A 17452-nucleotide genomic window follows, 5' to 3' on the forward strand; every position below is an offset into this window, starting at 1 on the left:
TTTACCACCTGCAACTCCACAGGGATAGCGTTCTTATGGAGAAAACCAGGAAGTCCCACAGGCAGATAAACTGTTGCTCACAGTGCTTCTACAACACAGCTTTGGTAAGTGTTGCATGCTGTCATTGAGAGATAAGTGTTCCGTGGGAATGTTTAAAGAGTGTTGATGTGATATGGTGAGGGTGTCCTTTCAGAGTGGTGGGGTTTTCTTTTGGGCACTCTAGAGAGCCTGCCAAGTCAGATAAATAGAAGTGGACCATTAGCTCTTGCAAAATTAGCATGCAGGTGGTGTGCTCATGCCTTCTATTACACACAACTATCTTCCCCACCCCCAAAAATATCTGGTCAAGAAAGCTTTGCCAGGTTTCAAGGGCGTACCCACCACAGGGCAAGTTAGGGCAGCTGCCCTACTCTAGAAGCCAGCTGCCCCCCCCAAGCTAAAAAGAAAGAAGAAATCTCAATGCAAAAAGCGGGGCGCGCGGCCCCAGCCAGAACGAAACAGACCAGCCCTCCCCCTTTCCCCTTTCATTAACCCATCACACTTTCTCCTCTCCCCCTCCCACTATCGAGCTGCAAAAGCGGTGGGGTATAAACGTAAGAGACGGAGGGATCCTCGCTTGTTCTCCCCACCCCACCCCGGCCACCCCCACCAAGAAGTCACTTCTTTGTAGTTTTCTCCCCTGCAGCAGGAGAAACAGACACTCCCCCAATTCGAAATACAGTCAGTCAGCAGCAGCAAACGCACACACGCGCGTGCGCGCGCACACACACACACACACACACTGCAGGCTCCTTCAACCCTTCCAAGATCCTCCCTCCCCCCACTTTCTCCCCGGATCGAGGCACTCACACTCACTTTTCTGGCTGGGTGCCTTGATGTCTATGCAGAGCAGCTGCAGGGGCAGCTCAGCCAGGGACAGTGGCTACGGAGCCAGCCCAGGAGGCACAGTGGGGAGCCGGGTGGGAAGCAGAGGAGGAGGAGGCTGAGCCGTCTGCGCTCAGGGCAGAAACAGCGCACCCGGGGGATGGGGCGAGCTGCCCAGAGGGGCGACCAGTGCCGTGGGCAGGGGGGCAGGAGGGGGCAATTGCCCCCCTAGAAGCAAAAGGCTAAGGGGCGCAGCGTGGCAGCCCCAGGCTCCGGCTCCCAGCGCAAAGCTCCAGAGGCGTGAGGGGAGCGTAAGCGAAAGAGCGCTAAGGGGGAGCGGGGAGTGTAAGTGGAGGAGGCAGCCACAGGCTCGCGTTCCCTGCGCACCTCTGGAGCTTCGCGCCGGGAACGGGAGCTTGGGGCCGCCTCCTCGGAAGACCTGGGAGGCGCGGAGGAGGCAGCCCCACAGGCTTGCGTTCCCCGCGCGCCTCTGGAGCTTCGCGCCGGGAACAAGAACCTGGGGCTGCCTCCTCAGAAGAGCTGGGAGGACGCAGGCCACGTAGCCCCGCCCACATCCCCACTGTGGCCCCTCCCCTCCCGCCCCTTGCCCCCGCCCCTTGCCCCCCCTAATTTTGATCCTGGGTACGCCCCTGCCAGGTTTGGGTTGAAGTTGTGTGCCTGATTACTTGGGTGTAAGCCCTTGCTGATACAGTGAGACTTACTCTTGAGTCAATAGGCATAGGATCCTACTGTTGGTTTATATAACTGACCATCTGCAATAAGGCCTGGGGTTTGGCCCTATCATTAAACAAACTTAGAGGTGGGTGAATCTGCCCATTTCACTTTCTCATTTTTCCAATCTTTAGCTCAGCTCTCCAGATTTCCACAGCTGTTTGTAACTTAAAAAAACAACAACCTCTCATGAAAGTCTGCCAGCTTTTTAGTGCAAATCTCTCCTAAAATTCCCATTTTTGCTCCCATACAAAAATACAGCCATTTTGACTAAAATGCATGTATTTTGTTTCGCAAACACTTCTCCCCAATATAATGCATTGTTGTTTTCTGTAATATATGTATTTTTGTGAGCGCTTTCCTGAATACATGTCCTTTTGAAAGACATTATTTGGTTGGAGAACTGCACTGCAAAATTCGAGAAATCTGAATTTCAAAGGATAACTATGGTTGGCTTTGTGTATTGGGTATAGAAGCTTCTTATTAAAATTCAAAAAGAATCATTTTTCTCCTCCCATCCATAGATAGAGGGAAGCAATAACCTCAGGCAGCTAAACAGGTCATGAAAGAGCAGCAGACTTGTTAAGCACATGATGATAATTATGATTGAAGTATTGCACTTGTACCGCCAGGGAGGGAGAGATAAAAAGGGGTTTACGTGATCATCTGCCTCAGGGGCCAAATAACCTAACCTGCCTTGGGTACTATGCACCTTGACTTGGGAGAAGGAGCGCCTTTTACTGCCTGGCCCTACTTAACTTTGCTATCAGTAGGAGAACACTTCAATCTCCCAGGGCATTCTAGACAAGATCTCAAAGTAGCTGTCTTATTACAAAAGAATTTCAGACATAGACTGGAAAGAGAAGTTGCTGAACTGCAATTTATCACCAAACTTAAAACCACGGAGAAACCTGGTCTAAATAAAGACGTTGGATTCTTATCTCATTGTACATGATAAAGCTATCTTTAGCCATCTCACCCATTGCTTTTCCTGTGGGACCAATTTGCAGTCGTAAACAGTCGTAAATTCCTCCTGCAAGACCAAATGCGGTCATAAACAGTCTGGTTTCCCACCACCCTTTTGAGTGGTGCCCCTCCCCACCCTCTCACTATACGCGGGGATCTGGTGACTTCTGTTTCAGTGTATCTGAAGAAGTGTGCATGCACACAAAAGCTCATACTAATGACAAACTTAGTTGGTCTCTAACGTGCAACTGGAAGAAGGTTTTTTTTGTTTGTTTCGACAACACCAGACCAACATGCATAGCTGTCCACTTTCGGATTTGAAAATAAGGGATCAGCAGCCTCACCTGTCCCGGGGACAGTCTACGGTATATCTAACAATCCAGGATAGCAGCAGGAAACAGTGCTGGAATAAGGGAATTTCCAGCAAAAAAAGGGAGAGTTGACAGCTATGCCAACACGGCTACCTACCTGTAATTTTGCTATCAGTGAAAGACATAGTGTTTGTTGCCTTCACTGCTCTTTGTGTTACCAATAGTACCTCTAGCAATAAAGCAATAAAGGACAAGTGGGAGCTGTAATGCTGCAGCAGTAAATGTTCCTGTTTAGTGTTCCATCCCCTCCTTCTCACCCCCAACTGTTTACTAGCAGTCTGTGCCTCTGCTGGGATCTTTCTTTAGGTGAGGGTGCCCCCCCCCAGGGTTGTTTCCTCCTAAAGCCCCCCTCCCCAACCCACAATTTCTGCAAATCTTCACATTCCCCCCCAAGCCCGTCGATTCCTCGCTCTTGCATGTGTGGAATTGGTTCAGCTACATAAGGAGAGTTGAGTTTGCCCGTCGTATTTATGATGAAAATACTACTTGTCGCAATACATTTCATCCCATATGAACTGAAGTTGGGCTTTATGCAGATGACGTTGGCCCATCAGTACCAAAAGGGTGATGACCCCTGCTTTAAAGTAGCAAACAAACCAAAATAGAATTGGCTTGATACCCAAAGGCTTGATGCTTTGTTTTTTCTCTCCCCCCCTCCTCTTCCTAGTCCTTTCGACAGTTTAAAAACGGCTTGTCAGACTGCTTTCAGCTCCTCAAACTGTGGCAGAAGATTCTAAAAGACATTGGCGGAAAGTTTGGGACCAGCGTTGGTTCCTATTTTGTGTTCCTGACGTGGCTGCTGACGTTCAATGTTTTTTCGTTCCTTGTGAACTTCAGTTTTATTGCGATCCCTCAGCTCATAGCAGCGAGAGCAAATAACCTATCATTCCTGGGGCTGGAGTTTTTCACTGGAGCTGTAAGTGCATAATAATAATAATAATAATAATAATAATAATAATAATAATAATAATAATTTATTATTGGCCAAGTACATTTTCCAACATACTTGGAATTTGTTTCAGCTACATTGCAATGTAAACATACACACACTGTTCCACTCACAATACAAATAAGCAAAGAAACCCACCCATAATTGACCTCCCCTTCAGCTACACATCTACAAATTTAACAATTTAATGGCACAAGGGGAAAAACTGTTCCTGTGCCTGGCCGATTTTGTATATGAAGACCTGTAGCGACGTCCAGATGGGAGTAAATCTAGCAGATGATGGCAGAGATGTATTTTATTTTTAAAACAATAATAGGTTTCATCTGGGCTTGTCGTCCCCCCCATAAGTAAGCCTTATGCTACAGAGGTCTTCCAAAATATAGCTTGCCTAAAGCAGAGCTGGACTACATTTTTGTGTAATGGGAGTCGTGGTGTTGGTACCACATATTGGTAACCTTGTCTAAAATTGACTGGACCACAACTCCTCCCCACAATTCATGCATTCAACCAATCTCATTTGGTCTCCTTCTCACACGTACTTGGAATGGGGAAGGAGGAGGAGGAGGAATCTGTCCTCAGACTCCAAAGTAGACTCTCCTGATCCATTCTGGGTGGATTTTGACCTGGATTGGATCAATGGTCTACTTCCGTGTTTGCAGTCCGGCTTATTCCATTATAAATTGGCTCAAGGAAGGCTGCACACTGCATCTGTCCCCCCCCCTCCCCATTTCCCCCTTTAAACATTTCTGAAATTGTGCATGCAGCCATCCACAGCCTGAGCAGCTAGCAGTTGGGTTTTCTCGTCAGCGGACACTTTGCAGTGCAGTTACAACCGTGCTGTGTTCTAGACCTCCGGCGGAAAGCATTTCTGCTGAAATAATTTTATGATTTATACCCCACTCATCTGATGGGGTATATAATTAGGTCTTATTTGCTTCCTTTCTTTGTCCCATTATCTTGCTCTTCATAATCTGGGCTCTTGTGTTGTAGTGAACTACCCTTTTGCAAAAGTGTGCATGCATTGCTTTATCACTCCAGGAGTGAGGTCTTTGCATGGCAATGCCCTGAACCCCCTGTGGTATAATAAAGACACATGACACAATAATTAAGGTTATTGGGCACAAAAAAGGCCACAACTTTATTGGTTACAGATGATGAGCGGTATTGGCTTAGGCATACTCCAGCCCGTTTTGCTGGAAGTCCGGGAAGGGTTAACCACCAGTAGGGAGAGTCCTGCTGATGCACATCAACTAGGAACTCACCCTGGGGCCACCGATAGGGGGCGTGCCTTAGGCCCTAACCTCCCTAGGCTTCGGGCAGGGCCACGCCCCTGGACTCCTTTAACGGAATACCCTTCAATATTCGGGGGGAGGTGATGGCGCTACCTCCCCCCCCTCAGCCTACCAGAAATATTCCAATGCCTAACCGCCAAGACCAAAGTTGTGACGAATTGCTATGAGGTAGGCGAAAACCAAATGGCCGGAGCAGCTGGAAAGCGGGGAACCAATTGAGAGATCCCCGGCTGCACGCCTGCTTAAATGTAACAGGCCACACCCCCAGGCTGACCGGATTGGCCGGCCTGGCTAATGACGTGGCCGGGATTCCCCCAATTGCACAGGCGCTGGGCACCCACCCCCTATGCACAAAGAAGGCTCGTGACTGCCCGCAATACCACCTCCTTGCCAAGGGGGAAGTGGCTTTGTTGGACTCCCAACTCCCATCATTCCTGACCATTAGTTATGCTGGCTGGGGCTGATGAGAGTTGGAGTAACAACATCTGGTGGGCCACAGGCACCCCGTTCCTCTTTATCCTCTCAGTGACATAACCAATGGCGTGTGTCATAGTTTCTCATGTTACAAAACAAAACAAGCCCTGTACTGTATGGCATGTTCCAGTTCATCACTGAAACCTTTTGTTAACTTGCTTGAGCCACATTTACATTTCTTTTGTTTCAGGGTTATTTTAGCGATACTGTGCTCTATTACGGTTTTTACACCAATACTACCATCACTGAAAACGAGAACAACTCTCCGTATTACATGCAGCTGGCCTATATTTTCACCATAGGAATCTATTTTATTATCTGCTTCTTAAGCCTACTCTACAGGTACAGTGATACTTATAATTTCTCTTGGATTTAAAGGTGAATCTATGGGGGGGGGGGGAGAGTGCTCTTTAGAACATTGTTGCGTGCTAAAAATGATCGCTTGTTTGAAAGCTGATATAATACAGGGATGTGAGACCCAGTGGTCTTCCAGATGTTGGACTCCAACTCCCATGAGCGCAAGCAAGTGTGGCCAGTGGTTGGGGATGATGGAAGTTGTAGTCAACAACATCTGTAGGGTCACAGAATAATCCACCCTCCCTTGCTGCTTCTCTGCTGGAAATGGCCTCTTGTGTCTTAATTTTTGTTTTGTTTAATGAAAAGGAAAGAAAATAGCCACCTGTACTTCACTACACAGTATCACCATCACCCTTCCAACCTTTTGAGTGAGCATAATGATTGCCAACCTTTTTAGGCCCATGGGTGCATTTGGATTTTGACATGAGTGCTGTGGGTGCTACCAGCCTTTTATGTAGACAAGGGGAGGTATTGGCAAACTTGACATCCCTGAGGCTTGCTTATATATATATATATATATATATATATATATATATATATATATATATATATATATCGGCATGTGGGTGGGTTGCGTTCAAATTCGGACACAACTTCCCATGCGAATGTCCGAAGCATCTTAGAAAGTTTGCAAAGACAAATGTCACACCTGGGCCACGTAAGATCCCAAAAAACCCTGTTCCAGAACATACCACTCTGCCAAAAGTGCATGCTGGGAAAAGAACCCGGTTGCAAACCAGCGCCCTCTAGCAGCGGCTATACTGGTACTGCATCTATAAAACCTTCCCTCCCAACAGCCCCTCGGCTCCCGTTTACATACTAGGCCGAAGCCTTTACAGACTAGGCCGAATGGAGGTACTGAGTCGCCTGGGTGGGGGTTGGGGGGGAGGAGAGGATGGGATAGGTCAGGACACAGTGGGACCAGTCACAGGGATAAGCCGGGGGGTGAGGGGAAGAGGGGTCGTGATACGTCATGGATCAGGACAGGGTGGGGGGAATCACAAGGATAAGCCGGGGTGGGGGGGAGGGGGCGGGATGCATCATGGATTGGCACAGGGTGGAGGGAGTCACAGGGATGCGCCTGCATAAACAGAACACGTGTAAAACAGTGGGGGGGCTTTGAAGGTGAGGGGAGTCTGAAGGGGGACTCTGAGTCTCCATTTAACAGACTGAGCCACAGCAATGCGTGGCAGGGCCAGCTAGTGTGTGTGTGTGTGTGTGTGTGTGTGTGTGTGTGTGTGTGTATACACACATAAAAAGTTAAAGGGACACAACAATGACCGCACAATGCTTCTATCTCTCAGGAGGGGGAGGGGGCAGAAAATTGAGAAGGGATGGAACAGAGTGTCCTGGAAAAGGGTATGACTAGGTGGCTCTGCAGCAGGAGTACTTCATGCTGCAACATTTGTCGCAGGTCCCACTTTGTGCAATTTACTGCTTTTCATCTAATATTTTCTCTGCTTTACTCCCCACTTTCATACAACTGCTGATTCATGCCTTGCTCTTCATTTTAGCATGGCAAAGTCCTTCCGCAACAACTTTGCTCATCCCCAGATGTACGCTGGAAATGCTGCCAAACTTCTCTGTGTCTGGGACTTCAGTATAACTAATGAGAAAGCTGTGAAGCTGCAGCAGAGGAATCTCAGCACTCAGATAAAGGTATGCTGTGAAATGCACATCGTTCAACTTATAGAATTTGCTGGTTTGGTGATGGTCATTGACTTAGACAATGGTCATCAGCTTATAGTCATTGAGGATAAGGTTAGGAGGTTAGGATAGCTATACACAACATCTGGTATCTGAATTCCAGTTGCTGGGAATCACACGTGGGGAGAGCACTGTTGACCTCAGGTCCTGCTTGTGGGATTCCCATGGGCAACAGGTGGGCCACTATGAGCATGGCTGGCCCTACCATTAGACGGAGTACAACTTCAGGCGGCAGATGTTGCAATGCAGGCAGGAAATGTCACAAGGCTTGCCCTGATCTAGAAAGCATCTTTCGGGTGAAGCGGCGGGTGCTGCTCCCTTTACGGTGTTGAAGATGCACCTGCCAATCTGTTTGGCTTTTGCGCATGGAATACGGAGAGAGAGAATATACTGTCCTTTGCCTCGGGCAGCAGAATGTATTGGGCCGGTTCTGACTGTGAGAAGAGGATGCTGGACTCAATGGGCTGTCCTTATCTTCTTTAATATGACCGTGTGTGTGGCTTTCTTACCCATGAATAAATATGCTTATGTTGCAGCCACATGACAAGAGTGGGTGAACAAGCGAGGGTTGATTTCCCCATGTGAACTGGTTGTTGTCGCCTTCTTACTTTACTGTACATTATAGCTTATGACAAATGATCTTGTCTGAAACATTTGCATCATATGGCTTTATAACTACAGTAGTTTTTGTTTTACCTGGCCTTAGTTTTGTATTTGGTTGCAAAATTGCTCAAGGACCTTATGATGAAGAAACCTGTGTGAGATGGATTTTATTGGGTTGGAGAGGATGTATTAATTGCAATTTATCCCCACGTGTGTGAGTTGAACAGAGTTTAAAGTCCCATCCTTGGCAGCAAAATTAACAACATAGGAATTAGGCTGTAAAACCTTGTTTTTGAGCAGGTCCAGCTATGAAGTAAGCTGGCTTTCCCTCTCTTAACCTGAGGGAACAAAGAATCAGGCAACAATCTGGGAAGTAAGTTAAAAATATAATTTACTTATAATCTTGCATTGGTTCACAGCAATAGCAGCAGTATAAACTATGCAGGCAAAAGACTTATATTTACAGTATAAGCAGCTTCAGACATGTGCCTGGAGCTAGAGCAAGTGCATGCCTGCATCCAGCGCTGGTCAAAGGAAGACAAAGAGGAACAAGAAGTACTATATGGTCCTTCATTTTCTGGGGAGGAGGGGAAGTGACATCATACAGAACCCTCTCTACCAATTTTATTTCTATGGTCTGAGTTCTGCTGATCAGCAGCACAGCTGTGTGATGCTAGTCCTTTCTCATTCTAATGAGCAAGAATATGCATTTGATAGGTTTGGCTGCTAATCTCCCACAACCTCAACAATCATATTTAATTGTTTTGGCTTCAGGAGACCTTGTCGGTAGTGAATACTGAAAATCTGAAGCTTTCTCATCGCCAGAAAATTAACCGGCTCTTCATTCACCTGGCGGCCTGGGTTGTGTCGCTGTTAGCGACAGCTGGTTCATGCGCTGGCATTTACTACTTCTGCCTCGTTAACTTAAATGTAAGGTCCTTTGATTTATTCCTCAATACATTTTTATTTCTCCGCTTATGCCTTTGTATAATAATATTACCTGTCCTGCATTTTGCTTGCAAAATAAGCGTGTGTGCTCTTACAAGGCTGTGTGCTCAGAGCAATGAGGGCTGCTGCTTGTTGGGATTGGTGGGGCAAAAGGCAGGGACAGCCACTACCAGCCAGAGTAGACAACACTGAGCTAGATGGATGAATGGTCGGACTTGGTATAGAGCAGCTTCCTATGTCCCTATGCTTTCATGCTTAGCTGCACCCCATGGGTGTGGTGTGGGGCAGAGCCAAATGTGCTTTCCCAGGCCTCTCTAAGCTGGGGTGGCTCTTGAGACTCTCCCCATGCCACCACAGCCCCTCTCCAGCCACATTTGTCACTAGCTTGCATTGCAGCCTCTTGCTTACCTGGAAGATAGAGAAGAAGGGTGTGTGAGCATGTACAGAAAGCAGCCTACAGTACAAAGGTGACATTTCGATGCCTTGCAAGGGGATGTGGTCCCTGGAAGGTTGCTCAGAAGGGAACACAGCCTTCCTTCTGAGCTGAAAAAGGTTCCCCCAGCCCTGCTTAACAAATCCACACCATATTCTGGGCTCCCTGTAAGACTAATAACTCAACGCACACAGCCTGCTTGAACAGGTTGCACACCTGTTTTTTTGGGGTTGAGGAAACGTTTACCTTAGTTGAGATCAGGCTCCATGTCTGGGGAGGTGCTGGGTGCAACTTGCCCTCTGGTGGGGCCTTCTCCAAGCAAAAGCGGTGCTTGCTGGAGCTGATGGGAGTTGTAGTCATAGAATCATAGAATTGTAGAGTTGGAAGGGACCACAAGAGTCATCTAGTCCCAACTCCTGCAATGCAGGAATCTTTTGCCCAATGAGGGCTCAAACCCATGACCCTGAGATTAAGAGTCTCATGCTCTACTGACGGGGCTGTTGTAAGGGGGGGGGACCCATCTGGAGGGCACCAGCTTGGGGAAGGCTGGTTAAGATGTGTGTGGACTATTAAGTGCCAGAGTCTTCCTTCCACATAGTTTTGCATCTACAGTGAGTCCACAAATTTAGTGTGAATAGGGACTAAAGGAAAATGTACTGGAGCTGAAGAAGTTCGTGCGGATTATTATTTATTTTTATAAGGTTTTATTTTATTTAAAACAACCATACAAAAAAAGAACAAATGACAAAAACATAGACAAAGAAAACTATATTCATACATACCCTAACTACCACCACCCATAACTCCCCCTGTGACTTCCCTCCACCACAACCCGATTTTAAGTCCTAAAAATTCATTTATCATTGCATCTCTTATATATCACTTCTCATATATTCATTACTATTTATTAATTTTGATCATACTTTACATACCTAATCCATGCATATTAACATGTTTTCTTTTGAACAGTGTTTTTCATATAATCTTCAAAACATTGCTATTCTGCTCATAGTTTTTGATTTGTCTGGTATCTTATGGCTGCTGTTAACTTTGCCAATTCTATAAATTCACTTAGTTTACATATCCAATATTCTTTTGTAGGCATAATGTCTCCTTTCCAATTCCCGGCAATAACTATTCTGGCGGTGGCTGTGGCGTATAAAAAGATTTCTTTCCTATGGAGATTTTAAACATCTTTTTAAGCTCTTCATGAATACTACCCCAAAATTTCTTAATTTTTATCACAGCCCCACCAAACATGAAACACTGTCCCTTCAGCCTTCTCACATTTCCAGCATAGATTGGACTTTAACTTATAGATCTTGGCAAGTTTAGATGGTGTCAGATGCGACCTATAAATACATTTTCATCATGTTCTCTTTGATGGTATAACAGGCGGTAAACCTGATGTCTGAATTAAATAGCTTCTCCCTCTTGTCTCCCTCTCCCAAAGTTACTTCTTGACGAGAGTAAAAATGAGCTGCAAAGGGAAGCTGCTACCCTGGTGTTGCCCATTGTGGTGAGCCTACTCAACCATGGTGTACCTTTCTTCTACTCCTCCTTTGGCTTTGTTGAAAAATTCACTTCTCCCCGAAACCAGATCTACACTGCTATTGTCAGGTATTGCTGTCTTCACACATGCTCCCTGTCTCCCTAGAGTACCATTTCTTTAGTCCCAAGTTCAGCAACCAGATCCAGGGCAAGGTTGGAAGGCTCACAATTGTAGCATCTTCACTGAAGCTAAACTGGGTTAAGGAGAGCCCTGGTGGAGCAAGCCCAAGGTCCATCTACGCCCAGTGTCCTGTGCCATGGCCAATCAGAGGTCCACGAAAAGCCCGCAAGCAGCATCAGAACACAGCAGCACCCTCCCGACCTGTGATTCCAACAACCTGGTATACAGAAGTATCCTTCTTCCCATAAAATTGGAACATGGCCATCATGGCCACTGGCCACTGGAAGCCTCACCCTCCATGAATTTGTCTAATTCGTTGTTAAAGCCATACAAGTCAGTAGCCATTGCTACCTACTGTGAGCGAATAAAAACACTTGCATAGGAGGAGTTCATTAGGAAATCCTTTTATGGGGTGTGTGTCTGAGGCTTTAAGAGAAGTCCTGCTGAATCAGGCCAATGGCCCATCTGGTCCAACATTCTGCTGTCACAGTGGCCAGTCAGATACCCACGGGGAGCCTGCAAGTGGAGCAAATGATGCTTGCCACACTTGTGATTCCTAACAACTTTTTCCCCAGAGGCTTGCTGCCCTCTGACCGTGGAGGTAGAAATAGTGATGGATAATAGCAGGCGTGGGCAACCTCGGCCCTCCAGATGTTTTGGGACTACAACTCCCATCATCCCTAGCTAACAGGACCAGTGGTCAGGGGAAGATGGGAGTTGTAGTCCCAAAACATCTGGAGGGCGGAGTTTGCCTATGCCTGGATAATAGCCTTAACTTCCTTGACTCTGAATAACCGCCTTTTAAAGCCATCCTGCTTGTGAATTCCACGGTTTCATCATAATAATAGAATCACAGAGTTGGAAGAGACCCTGAGGGTCCTCTAGTCTATTGTAGGAATCTCAGCTAACGCATCCATAATAAGAATAATAATTTTCTTATTTGTACCCCGCCCATTGGACTGGGTTGCCCCAGCCACTCTGGGCGGCTTCCAACAAATCTAAAAGTATAATAAGACATCAGATGTTAACATACAGGGCTGCCTTCAGATGTCTTTTAAAAGTTTAACTATGCCCTGTGTGAAGAAGTCCTTCCTTTCACCTCTTGAATCCTCCACCGTTCTGTATGCAAGGAATGTGTATCTGAAGTTCCCAGATTCAATCTCAGGCATCTCCAGGCAGGGCTGGGGGGCGGGGACACCTTATCTGAAACCCTTGAGAGTTGCTGCCAGTCTGTAGACAATACTAAGCTAGGTGGACCATTGATTTGAGTTGGTATAAGGCTGCTTCCTATGTAAAATGGTAAAAATACAATGAATAAAACAGTTAAGAGCCCTTGTGGTGTGGTGGGTAGAGTGCTGGGTTAGGACTGGGGAGACATGGGTTCAGATCCCTGCTCAGTGGGCGACCTTGGCCCCGTCACTCACTCTCAGACTAGCCTACCTCACAGGATTGTCGTGAAGGTGACACGGAGAAGGGGGAGGACCTTGGGCTCCTTAGAGGAAAGGTAGGATATAAATGTAATAAATGAAAGTGATCTGATACTGCCCACAAGTACTTTTCTTGTACTGTGTCCCTCTGCTGATTCTGATGGCAATTGCTGCCTCTCTGTAGGAACGTTATTCTGAAAATATCAATCGTTGGGATCCTGTGCTACTACTGGCTTAACGAAGTGCCTAGGTCACAGGCAGAGGTAAGGTTTTCCAGTTTGCTTCTGCACTGCTGCGGGTCTTAAGTATAAGGAGATAACAGAAACTTCCCTCATACCTTGTTCTCCCAGACATCAACAGAGAGGGTAAAAATCTTCGTTGTCACGTCAGGCTGGAGGTGGAAGCTGGCAAGCTTGAAGGCTGCTTCATAGGGGAGAAAGGCCATATCCTATCCTTCTTTGAGCCTTGGTGTAATAATGTGTGAATGGGGATTTTTCTTCTCTTGGGGGAAGCGTTATCCACAGTCGGAGGTGAAATAGTCCAAGACACTTGCTTTCCACTGCCAGGGTGAGCTGTAGGCAGCTCTTAAGATGGGCATCATGAGATGTGCCTGGTGGTCACAGCCATGCTGAAATGCACCAGAGCTTCTGCTTCATTTATTACAATGCACATGATCTTAGCCAAAAGCCTGAGAATTGGTATTCATTCATTTACTTGCTTGCTTACAGCATTTATACCATACCATGTAGCCAAAAGGGTGATCAGAGTGGCATACCAAAAAACATAATCACTTGCATGATTGTCTCTGCCTGCAGGCTTACACTCTAGAAGGACATGGCACATGAGGAAAAAATGAAAGGGAGGGAGGAGGAAAAAGCAAGCTCCAGTGCACGTTCTTCTATTTAACAGTTCAAGTTACAACCGGTGTAACTTTGCTGTTGCACCTTGTTGATTGCCTGTTTCTCTTTGGGCACAACGATAATGCCTAGATGGGTCCTCCTACACTTACTCTCCTTCTGAATAGTTGTGCAGATTGGGCACAGAGGGAGGGGGTAAATAAGTAGGCAGCAGCTTCTTAGAAAGGAGCAGTCTCCACAAGAGCCGGTCACTGAAGCAGCTTGCCTAACCACCCTCTTAAGTTGTGATGGGGAACCAGTGGCATTGGACTACATCTCCCACCATTGGCAGAGGTTGGCAGGAGCTGGAGTTCAGCAACGCTCAGAGGGCTGCAGTTTGCCCCAACCTGGTCTAAAACCTGAAGCCAGCACTGCTGGTATGGCTTCCACAAAAGCTTTGCAACCTGAGCCAGATTGGAACATCCTCCCCTGAATGTTTTGCTTTCCTGGGGTGCCACCCTACGTTCATGCCATGGGACATTCAAGATAGCAAGGAGACGGAGAGTCCTTGTATTTTCCAATTGATTATTTCTGGCACACACATAATTTTTGTGTTTTTGTTTTTTAAAAAATATATATTTATTGGTTTTTTATATAAAACACAACATATACAAGAAAAACATTCAAAATACAAAAATACAACAATACAAAAACACCTAAAAACAAAAAAATCCTATTTCATAATCTCACTTCTTATCTCATCTAGTGACTTCCTCATTCCTCCTCCTTCTGCGTTACAATGTAAATCCCTTTTAGTAATTTCAAAATCTTATTAAACATCTAACTTTACTTAAAAATTAACTTGATTCTATATCTTATAAACCTTGAAATTTAACGTCTCTACTATTCCATTTCTTTCTACATATAAATAACTACTTCTAACAATACTTATTTCTTAACTTGTTATTATCTACAATCTCCTTGTATCTCCTTCACTTCCATTGATTCTACTCTATTATATGCTTATTCTTTAAATAAACTTTGAATTTCTTCCAATCTTCTTCCACCGTTTCTTCACTCCGATCTCGAAGCCTCCCGGTTAACTCCGCCAGTTCCAAATATTCTATCATCTTCTTCTGTCATTCGTCCACCGTTGGTGTTTCTTTCTTTATTCCTTAACCCTTTCCAGTTCAAACCTTGTTAATCCGCCCTTTAATTTTAATTATATATTCCTTTCATCCCTTTCATTTTAATTAGTGCTGGGAAACTCTGGTTGGCCAAGATATCTACAGGCTGCTTGTAGCTGAATTCATTTGCTGCTTACTAGGATCTTTTTTCGGAGAATTTCTGCGGAGGTACGTGCACGGATTCTGCATTTGTACAAGGAATACTCCTGTGTTGTTTCATTTTCAGTGTTGCCAAGGGGATCCTTCCATCCTGACATACTCCTTAAGTTCTGCTTAACCTCCTTGCTCTTTCACAACTGTTTCATTTTCTCCTGGCCGCATAGGTGGGACCTACAACAAACTGTCACAGTGTGAAGTGCTTCTGTTTAGCATGCCAGGTTGTGAGTGTATGAATGTCTGTACCTGTGAAAAGACCTCTGGCTGCTCACCCTGCAGCTGATTCTTTGGGCTCTTGGCGACTTTCCCAACTTCGGCGTAGGGTATATATATTGGGGGTTTGCTGGACTGTTGGAAAAGTTTGGAGTTTCGAAATGATTTTGTTCTGCTTTTAGAATCATTGGGACCAAGTGCTGCAAGAAACTTGGCGTGCCAGAATTTGACATTGCTCGAAATGTTTTGGATTTAATCTATGCACAGACTTTGACATGGTAAGTAAAAATAATCTTATCCATAAGATCTCTGTAAAACACAGAGCTGTGAAATGTATGACCCTCCAGTTGTTGTACTAAATCTCCTTCCTTCCTTCCTTCCTTCCTTCCTTCCTTCCTTCCTTCCTTCCTTCCTTCCTTCCTTCCTTTCTTATTGAATTTATACACCACCCTATACCTAGGAGTCTCATCATCCCTGATCTTGTTGGTTGGGGCTGATGGGGGTTGCAGTCTAACAACATCTGGATAGGCATGGGTGCCCCAGCCTTGTTGCAATACTTAGATACTGCCTGCACATTGCATGAATTGAAATGAAATTACTGTGTTTTTAAACATCAAACTGTAAAGGTGCTCAGCACAAACCCTGCCTAGACCTGAATCCCTGTCATTTAGCAGGATTTATCCACTCTGGAGGGCCTTCTATGAGTGTGAATTTGTACCCACTGCTGTAAAAAGGAAATCACTTACAACCATTTTTTTACACTGATTGTAGGGAGCTAAATCTAATTTTTCCTGGACTTGGCCTCAGACCCTGAGCTGCTCTGGGAAGCCTTCAGACCCCTTCAGTCTGAGGTCTAGCAGCAAGTCAAATATCATGGTTGGTGCATGCCTGTAGTCCTAACACATTTTTCATATAGTTTAGTTATACAGTGGTACCTCGGTTTGCGACCGCCATCCTTTCCGCAGAGGTGGTTGCTTGCCAAAGCGGTCACTCGCCGAAGGCAAGCTTCTGCGTGTGTGCGAAGCGCATCCGACACCGCGGAACCTGGATGTAAACACTTCCGGGTCCACAGCGGTCACTCACTGAAGCGGTTGCTCGCTGAGGTAGGTGTAAACCGAGGTTTGACTGTAGTATACAACTGCTAACATGGTTTGAAAAAAGGCTTTCGACTTCCTTTTGAATGTTGCTAAAATGATAGAGGGACATGGGTGGCGTTGTGGTCTAAACCACAGAGCCTAGGGCTTGCCGATCAGAAGGTCAGGTGTTCGAATCCCTGTGACAGGGTGAGCTCCCGTTGCTCTGTCCCATCTCCTGCCAACCTAGCAGTTCAAAAGTGCAAATAGATAAATAGGTACTGCTCCGGCGGGAAGGTAAATGGCGTTTCCCTGCGCTGCTCTGGTTTTGACAGAAGCAGCTTAGTCATGCTGGCCACATGACCCGGAAAGACTGTCTGTGGACAGATGTCGGCTCCCTTGGCCAGTAAAGCAAGATAAGTGCCGCAACCCCCGAGTCGTTCGCAACTGGACTTAACTGTCAGGGGTCCCTTTACCTTTACCTAAAATGATAGAGAGGGATCGAGAGCAACTTATTTTATATCCATAATGTCTTAAATTATTTCCCCTATTTAATTGCATGGATGTTATATATCCAAGTCATATTTACTGGGGGACCACTAGCTGAGACATGGGTGGTCTCACTTGGAGACACAACTGTTTGTTAAACCATGTCCTGATAGTGGGATGCCTTCTGTTTATACCTTGTGTCGTGTAAAGAGAAGCTTTGAGATGATTTTTTTTCCTGCCCCTTTTCCCTCTCTCCTGTAGGATTGGTATCTTCTACTCACCTCTACTTCCAGCAATTCAGATGATATCATATTTCATAATCTTCTGGGTGAAAAAGGTACTAGCTTCTCAGAATTCTATGGATGCCAAGATCCAAGTTTTGGGCAGTTACTGTTTGGTGAGAGAACCCCAGCAGAGATTTAAAATAACAAAATATGCAGCAAAGTAAAATGTGGAAACGTAGACCTTTAAAATATGCCCTAGTGAGTTCCAAAACGCCCCTCTTCCGCAGCATAGAAGGCTTGATTACTCAGTCCCTTCCAATGTGAGGTAAGCCTGGCAGGACATCTTACTCTATGGTCTTAACCCTTTCATGCATGAATCAGACTTAAGCATGTTGGGGTTATGAGAGGCTGGTTTTCCCACATTACCAGGATTGGGGAACCTCAGGCTCAAGGCCCCAAACCAGTTGTCTAGATCTTTC

At 45.9% G+C, this 17452-nt stretch overlaps 1 protein-coding gene across 1 annotated transcript in view; it reads left to right on the forward strand.

The window, feature by feature from the left end:
• Nucleotides 1-17452, forward strand: part of TMC5 (transmembrane channel like 5) — a 42080-nt gene that overhangs the window by 15567 nt on the left and 9061 nt on the right. Inside the window, exons 7-16 of the mRNA XM_060282793.1 lie at nt 23-104; nt 3601-3849; nt 5839-5990; nt 7520-7664; nt 9090-9245; nt 11150-11316; nt 12980-13058; nt 14889-14986; nt 15370-15465; nt 17011-17086. Of these exons, the coding sequence (XP_060138776.1) occupies nt 23-104; nt 3601-3849; nt 5839-5990; nt 7520-7664; nt 9090-9245; nt 11150-11316; nt 12980-13058; nt 14889-14986; nt 15370-15465; nt 17011-17086 (1300 nt within the window). The remainder of the gene's footprint in view (nt 1-22; nt 105-3600; nt 3850-5838; nt 5991-7519; nt 7665-9089; nt 9246-11149; nt 11317-12979; nt 13059-14888; nt 14987-15369; nt 15466-17010; nt 17087-17452) is intronic.

This window comes from Zootoca vivipara, chromosome 14, assembly GCF_963506605.1.
Source record: "Zootoca vivipara chromosome 14, rZooViv1.1, whole genome shotgun sequence".
In the NCBI taxonomy this organism is placed as follows: Eukaryota; Metazoa; Chordata; class Lepidosauria; order Squamata; family Lacertidae; genus Zootoca; species Zootoca vivipara.